At 31.5% G+C, this 8836-nt stretch overlaps 1 protein-coding gene across 1 annotated transcript in view; it reads left to right on the forward strand.

Moving 5' to 3' along the window:
* LOC100571775 (NGFI-A-binding protein homolog) overlaps nucleotides 1-8836 on the forward strand; it is a 29485-nt gene that overhangs the window by 16001 nt on the left and 4648 nt on the right. Inside the window, exons 4-9 of the mRNA XM_003244879.4 lie at nucleotides 1993-2207; nucleotides 4687-4905; nucleotides 6658-6777; nucleotides 7002-7135; nucleotides 7293-7404; nucleotides 8518-8681. Coding sequence (XP_003244927.1) covers nucleotides 1993-2207; nucleotides 4687-4905; nucleotides 6658-6777; nucleotides 7002-7135; nucleotides 7293-7404; nucleotides 8518-8681 — 964 coding nt within the window. The remainder of the gene's footprint in view (nucleotides 1-1992; nucleotides 2208-4686; nucleotides 4906-6657; nucleotides 6778-7001; nucleotides 7136-7292; nucleotides 7405-8517; nucleotides 8682-8836) is intronic.

The raw sequence follows: 8836 nt of genomic DNA on the forward strand, positions 1-8836 counted from the left end.
AAATTATCAATTTTAAAATCTTAGTCAATAAAGTCCCTGACAGTATGTTTTTCGTTAGAATTTAATCATAAACATTTCCATTAAATATCAAGAAAAAAATAAATATGTTTAATAAATAATAATAATAATAATGTGAAAAATTGACAGAATTCTAGGGAAATTGTTGTTTTGCGTCCATTCTGCCCTGCACACAAAACCCAGAATGAACATTGAAAGTTCAAATCCAAGAGGGAAAACCTTTTGCAATAGAAAAAAATTATATATGACTTTTTCCAAAAGCTTCTCCCGTCCCCTATCCGACGAACTGAACATTTTGTGGTGTAAATTTTCAACGGGATCACCTATATATATATATATATATTCGCGTTTGTAGATACGTTTGTGTGTGCGTGTGTAATATGTGTGTGTGTGTGTATATATATATATATATAAAGTAGTCTGCTGGTTTTTTTCTACCCCTTTTTTTCTCGTTACAAGAGAAATCGCTCAGAGAGAGAGACAGAGAGACAGAGAGAGAGAGAGAGAGAGAGAGAGAGGGGGGGGGGGGGGAAATAAAAATAAAAGGAATAAAAAAAAGGAGGAAAAAAAGAACCGAATCATAAAACCTCTACCCAGTCCTTCCTCTTGTTATTTTGTGGAACAACGTCGTCGAATCGAGGGAAGAGAGAGAACGTAGGAGAATGAGGGAGTAGGAAAGATAGAAAGAGAGAGAGTGTAGTGTAGTGGTAGGGTTGAGTGAGGAAGAGAGGGAAAAAAGACAAAAAAAAGTTTGCTCGATCAATTTTTCTGTCGCAGCTGCAATGTGTTGAGGGGTTTTCAAATAACCCGGCGGATAAAGTACATAATTCTGGGATTGAGAGTTTTTCATTTTAGGAACCATCAATAATTTGTTTTAAGAAAACATTCCAAAATCTAGAAACTAAAAAAGATAATATAAAACTATAAAAGTGTTTTTCATTTTACATCAGGTAAAAAATTAAGATGAAATAGAACAAGGTTATAGGCAATTAGGTTGAGTTTCTTCATAAATCACGAAAATTTAATTTAAAAAATGTATCAACCATTATAATTCCTACTAAATAAACTTTTTTTTTTAAGTTAATAACGTTGAAAAAATTACTATAATACTATTTTTAACTTTTATATTCAACTGAATATTAAAACTCTTAAGTTGATAATAATTGTACAACTCTTTATTACTATTATTAGTATCTTGATTATCTTGTTGTTATATTACATATGACATACTTAAATTTTTGACTGTATAACAGAATGATATTTCGTCATAAATATTTTTAATATTATTAATTATTACTGCTGTGTCAGTATATTAATTATTAAAACATTTATTTTATACAAACTTAAGTTTTTAATTATATTACAGAATGATATTTCACTTAAATTATGTTTGATATATTTTTTTATAAATCAATTATTTATAGCTATCGTAGGCGATTCCAGTACAAGAGTAGGTAGTGATCCTCTTAAGAGGCAATTCGAGTAAATAATATTTTTGAAATCGGGAGGAAATTCAGGTAACCTTTTAAAAAAAAAAATTCACGGGAGGCAATTCGTGAGCGCCCGTCTGGATACACGATAAATGATTTAGGCATAGGACACATTAGTACATTACCATCAGCAGACCTATATGTATATAAATACAAGTATGGTGTAAGTGCCCGCTTGTCCTATATATACCTAAATGATGTTACAATGTTACAAATTTACAATTATTGAATCACTACAGTTGCAATCACGATGATAATATATAATATTGTACATGTAGTGACATTTTAAATTCGACTGCTGGTATAGGCATTATAAAATTAAATATAGTGAGTTGATTCTTGTCGTATATGGGGCCGTCTCTGTATATAGCAATATAGCATATAATATAAATATATTATATTAATCAAATGTTTAAAATTCCTATTCAAACCGTGGTTATGGTTTAGAAACTTTCCTCATCTCGATCTTGGATTTTGTCCGCAGCCATGTTCCAAGCGCCGCTGACGTCTCCTGTCGCAGGTGGTGGTTCCAGTGCTATCGTCCTGCCACCGAACCCGGTGCGACCGTTTCTAAGCGTCTGCCCGAACCCACTGATTCAGACATCCATACACCACGGTTACTATACACCACTAGGATACGGTTACCAGCCGCCCACATCACCATCGCCCGTGCCCAGTTCGACCAACCAACTACCACAGGTAAATATTATTATTAGATTTCATGTGTAATATTTATTATTATTACATATAAGCACGCCCCTAAAGGTTGTATAATTATATATACCAGGGTATGAGATCGAAATCTAAACGGGTAGGTACATAAATATATTTCAGTGTATATAATACATATTTAAATCATTATTTTAGATTATGAGTAGAGCTACACGATCACAGGTTATAAAATATGATGTGTGTTATTCTAGAAGTTTTTGTGTCCAATATCTCACCTCTTTAAGCAGAAAAAATGCTTCAACCATCAACTTTGAGGGTGGTTTCCAGTAGCCAATTAGATTTAATCAAAACTTTGTGGGAGTGCAAAATTTAAAAAAGCACAATAATTTTCTAATTAATCAGGAAAATATAAAATAAATGTAAAGCCACATACATTATTTATGATCGTTTGAACTGTTTGAAGTTGTGTTGAAACATTGAAACATTTTTATTGCTCCAAAATGTGATGAGACACACTTTTTTTAAGCACACATTATTGTAAAATTGATACACACATTCCGCTCAGAATCTAAAATTAATAATTTGATTAATAAATGACTGTTTTATTATCCATTAAACATGTATAATTATAATACTATTTACTAATACACTTATATACACCACAGAGTAAAGATTACCTAGTGTATATACTATATACCTAGAGATATATCGTTATAATCAGTGATACCTGTATTGCACACAGGGCCGGCCCTAGGGTAGGTCAACTGGGACATTTGTCCTGTGCCCCGCGCTTACGTCATGAAAACTAGTAGGTAGCTAATATGTAGTTATGTTGAAAAAAAATATTTCATAGAGTTTAAGTTATAACATGTTTTGGAGAGAAATAGTATTTATTGAATTTTGTACAAATGCATATTGCATAGCTAATAATATTTATAAATAGCGTTATGGACTTATAATATAGTTCTAATAATACCAGGTATTCGACGATCGATATAAAAGTGTCTTATCGCATCAGAGCGCTGATGCCCGAAATTATACGCACTTAATCAATCAGTGGATTATTTCGTTTTATTTTTATTTGTTGTACATATTATAATTTGAAGACAATACGACCCGGTGTGGGTGATATTGATAATTTCACTTTTAAATTGTACTCAGAGTTGATACGTTAAAGGACAAACACGAAACAAAGGAAGCTTATTGCTGTTTTACACTTTTACGATTTTTACGATTTGTATATTTTATATAAAGGTATGAATAACATTTTTAATAATAGATAATTGTTAAATATTCGATTTTTAAGTGTTATTAGTCAACCTTCGTTTAATAAATTGATTTTATTCTTTCTAAAATTCTGATCAAATCGCATACGTAGAAATGTAGAATGTACCGCGGCTGTATTTTTTTAATTAAAGAACAAAGCCTCGATGACGGGATCATTGGCTTGTTTTACATAGGTACCTACTAAACTTAAACTAAATAGTAAACAATTATTATTATTTTCTGATTGAACATTGTTATGGACATGGTTATCGTTCAAAATATACAGTTGGAAAATAGTAGAACATAGGTATATAGAATAAGTAATAACGTGTAAACGTGTAAACATATTATAGAAGTAGTATCTTAGTAGTATTGTTAATTACCGTCTCACGATGATAATATGCATTACGCACCGTTAAGAAGTACTCATACTCGCGTCGCTGCCATTCGGATTATAATATTATACTACTTTTACTAATCAGTAATCGTATTCGTTATTAATTATTCAATTACATTTAATTAAATAATTATTGAACATTTAACTTAAGATAATGTCAACGCAATATTTGTTTCACTCTCAGACACACGCGCAACATAGATAAACCACTTTCACCTAACATTATTTTTATAATTTTTTATTAATCTTAGAGTAAAATCACTTATGACAACAATTATAGAGGATAATATTTCTGAGGGTTTGACATTTAGATTTATATTTTATTATTACATAACTTTTTATTCGATTAACAAAATAAAAAAAATGTTAAAAATTGTTTTGAAACAATATTTAAACAAATCTATATGTCATGCTCTCAAAAATATTATTCTCTATAATTTTAGTGCTAGGTTATTTAATATTTTGCTCTAAGATGACTCAAAAACATAAAAAAAAACGATACTGCGTAAATGCATTTTGTTTGCATTTTATATTCATTTTCACGTTTGATTAATATTCACTTGGGCTCACTAAGAAGTAGTATGTATTGTAGTGCGGAGTAAAAAATATATAAAAATTATTAACTAGACTACAATACATATTAAATATATATATGGGTAAGGGCATGGAAAAGTATAAAAATATATATAACGAAAACAGGACAAAATAAACAAATATATGTACCTATTAAAAAAAAATACGAAGAACATTATTTTGTCCGAGGGCCCCGCAAAAACTAGGGCTGGCTCTGTTCGGGGCCACACAAAAACTAGGGACGGCCCTGATTGCACACGTGTTTTTTAGGTTGCCCAAACGAGTGAAGCGACAACTTCGGCTGGACAACACTATGGTGATAGTAACAGTCCTGGCCAAAGTCCAGGATCGCCGTTGCAGCTATCCCCGTCACTGGATGAATCACAAATCACCCGGTTGGCTACGTCAGCTAAGCAACTAGTGCAAAGGCTACCGCAGTACCAACCCAAGGCACAAACAGCGAAACGGAAGGCGAACAAAGAACTCGAGGTAAGCACGAGTTTCTTACAGAAAAGGGATGGTGAAATTATTAAACAATGCTTTACTGAAAAGTAACCAATGGCATATAAGTATATAATATTATTCATATAAGTATACCGGGTGATTCTTTTATCAAACAACACTCATTATTTCAAAGTGTAAATTTTTTTGAAAATATTTTTTTACATAGTTTCAAGTCGCTTATAAAACAACGTTTTTCTTAAAAAATTATATTTTTAAATATTTTTTATCCTTATAATTTTTTAAGTTTTTTACTTTTTTGAATGACAACATAGGGTTTTAATTTTATATTCCAAAGCAGAATATTTTTTTTAATATTTTGATACATGAAAATCAAATTTGGGGCGAGTAGTTTAGGAGTAATAAATATTCAAAGTTTAGATGAGCGGAGTAGAGTGGTACGGGGTTACCCCGCGAAATGTTTGTCCACTTCTCCGATCATCAAAACTTTGAATATTTATAACTCATAAACTACTTGTCCCAAATTCGATTTTTATTTAAATTTACATTTTTTGAAATAATGAGTTTTGTTTGATAAAAGAATCACCCAGTATAGGTAACATATAATATAACACAATCGAACTGTTACACAACACAAAATAAAAATATTTACCTACCTAGTTGCGAACTTTTAAGTTTTATCTAATTGCACCACTTATTATACTACAATCAGTAAAATACTTTTCAAACTGAAGAAATTGGGGGTGAAACTATGATAATTTATAGTAATATGTCCATTTACTAAGTTAGTCAATATTTCGAATGTGGTTATTAATATTTCTTTTGTACTGTCATCGTGGTCAATCCACTGAGACGGTATTATAACATCACAAATTCACAACCACGCAGTAAAACTATACTATAATATACATATAATTAAAAAACAGATCAGCATTAATAATTATTAAGTAAAAAAAGAGTAGTCTGTCTCGGTATATAATTTAAATTTTAAATTATTAACTTTTACTCATTAACCTTGAACAACTAATATAGACTTCTGTCTTGAAAATTCTTTAATGTGTTTTCACCTTTTAAGATACGAAAATATTTGTCCAGGAGTAGCAGTTGACTCATGTATCACATTGTATGTAAAATATTTTTATAATTTATGCATGGTAGGAAATAATATATCAGGCTTACAAAGTTTAATGGCATTTATTATAGTGTTTGAGACAGTTTCGAGCTTTGAACATTTTGCTATTTATATATGCAACACTAATTTTTTTATTGTACCTATACCAAATCATGTCCAGCGAGAGAACGCGCCAATTCTGGGAATCCCCCTGGGTATCGAAATCGGTTCCCTTAGCAGGGTGTCGCTTGGGGTTGCGCAGAAAACCCGATTTTGGTCAGCCTATGGCGCGTTTTCTCGCTGGGAAGAAGTATTACCCCCCATTGTAAAACTCAAAATAAATTTGGAAAGTATTGAGCTCCAAGTCCAAACACTATGATTTACAACATAAACGATAGAGTCCCCGAGTCTTAACCCGAAATTTGAATGAGTGTTGCAGGGAAGTCGCATTTAAATTGTACAAGAAACTATTTTAAGGGAACTTATAACCATTTGATGTTATATTTTTTCCAATTATAAAATTACCATTAATATATTGACAACCGACTTTAATTAACTTTAATTTAATAAATGTACGCTGTGAATCAACACTGCATGAAACCTAGATTATTATTTACTATAAATGTCACATATTATATTGTATTTTATAGTATGCGTTGGTTTTACAGTGCGTCATGAACATGCCGGAAGAAGATCCTAGGCGAATAGAATCCATTAGGAAGTATTCAGCTATTTACGGGCGCTTCGATTGCAAAAGGAAACCAGAAAAACCTTTGACATTGCACGAGGTGAATAACCATCTTAATTAATATTATTAATATTATAAATATACGATAGAAATTAGTGAATCATTTAGCGGCATTTGAGTGTTCAATAATGGGAATAAGGCTATGTCAATAACAAATAATGGAACAGATCATCAGAGTTAAAAAAAAAATTGCGATATAATAAAAATACATTAAAATATACCTTATTCCAAGTGAATTTTAAAACGATCTTTACAAACCCACAGGTGTCCGTAAACGAGGCTGCCGCACAGATATGCAAATTAGTGCCTGCCCTTTTGACTAGACGAGACGAACTGTTCTCTTTAGCCCGACAAGTGGTCCGTGACTCGGGATATCATTACTCTAAAGGACATTCCAAGTAAACTAATTTTACCTAAATAATAAACTAATAAAAAAAATAAATATTATTCGGTTATTATTTCGAATCCTATCGAAATCCGCATGAAACATTCGTAGTAAAAAAAATAGCATTGATTAAGTGTTGTGCCAAATTAAAAATATTAAAATCAAAACAGGTCAAGCATGCTGCAGAGTTTCGGAGGATTGACTTCGAACGGCGACTGTAGTTACGGGTCGAAGAGGCCCCGCCTGGACGATCACGTCGAACTACTCAAAATTCGGCGACAGGTAAATAAACGTTCGTTGACGACTCCCAAGCCAAATATTCAATACTTACTTGAAAGATAGATACAAATTGCGTGATTAAAATACTATATAGGAAATTTTTTATTAACTATTATATTTTGTACACAATAATAGTATTGTGAACTGAGTATATTTTGTTATTACTGCACCTGTGTATAATATTGTCTATACATATATATAGATACACATATACATATAATATTACATACGCTATACGTATCATATCCAACGACCAGGCAGGGTCACGTACTCACGCTAAGTATAAAAAGAAAAATGCACCTTAAAATACACATATAGGCAAAATACACGTGAATACTGCCTAAAAAAACGATAAGTATAAAAAATGGCTCTAAAAGTTGTGATATTATTTTATAGATAGGAAGCTAAGTCTTTGAACTATAGATATGATTTATGTTAAAATAACCTGCTAAAAAATTGAATTTAGTTTGATTTTATCATCAATTTTTTAGCAAATTATTTTAACATAAATTATACCTATTAATAATTCAAAGACTTAGCTATCTATTAAACTATATCACAACACTTTTAGAGCCATTTTTTTATACTTAGGGTTTTTTTTATACGAAGTATGGCGGAGTGATTTTGTTGGAATATGTATATCATATAGGTCAGTGGTTCCCAGACTGGGGGAATACCCTCCTAGAGGGGAATTTATGTACTGCTTGGGGGGAATTTAGTGATGATGAAATAACAAGAAATATTTTATTTATAAAATTGAAAACAATAAATTAGTTTTCGGACGATCGCCTAATCTAATCATTCTAAAAAGACCTTTTTAATTCTAATTTAAGGGGGGGGAGGGTGAGATTTTTGAAAATTTACAAGGGGTGCGTAGAACAAAAAAGGTTGGGAACCACTGATATAAGTATTATAATTATAAAATATATGATATAATTTAAATGTTAAGTAGGTAGTACCTACTTAATATTATGGGATATCGATACCAATTACCAATTGATTATTTAGTCTTTTTATCCTAAGATCACTGGCTGGGTTCGATAAGCGCGATCATTTATAATATAATATATATCTACATCTACATTATATAATGGATAAGGCGTGCTGTTTTCGCAGGAACGTTTAGATCAGATCGCTGAGGAACTAAAGGCAGTCAACGATCGCCAAGAGGAGCTGGACCAGAGCACCAAAGATGACCAGGCAATCCTGCACCAGTTGGAAACCCTGAAGAATCGACAAGCGCAGCTGTTGGTGGAACAGAATGACCTGAGGCAAAACAAGTAATTTGCATCACATTTGATTCAAAGTTAAGGGGATTGGATACCGTGATTTTCTGTTTTTGTATAACACACACTCGACATCGAATTTTAGACTGGTTCTTTGCCAAACATACCAATTGATCTAATGAAGCGATAAGAATTCTAAAAACAGATTT

Source organism: Acyrthosiphon pisum, chromosome A1, assembly GCF_005508785.2.
Source record: "Acyrthosiphon pisum isolate AL4f chromosome A1, pea_aphid_22Mar2018_4r6ur, whole genome shotgun sequence".
Taxonomy (NCBI): Eukaryota; Metazoa; Arthropoda; class Insecta; order Hemiptera; family Aphididae; genus Acyrthosiphon; species Acyrthosiphon pisum.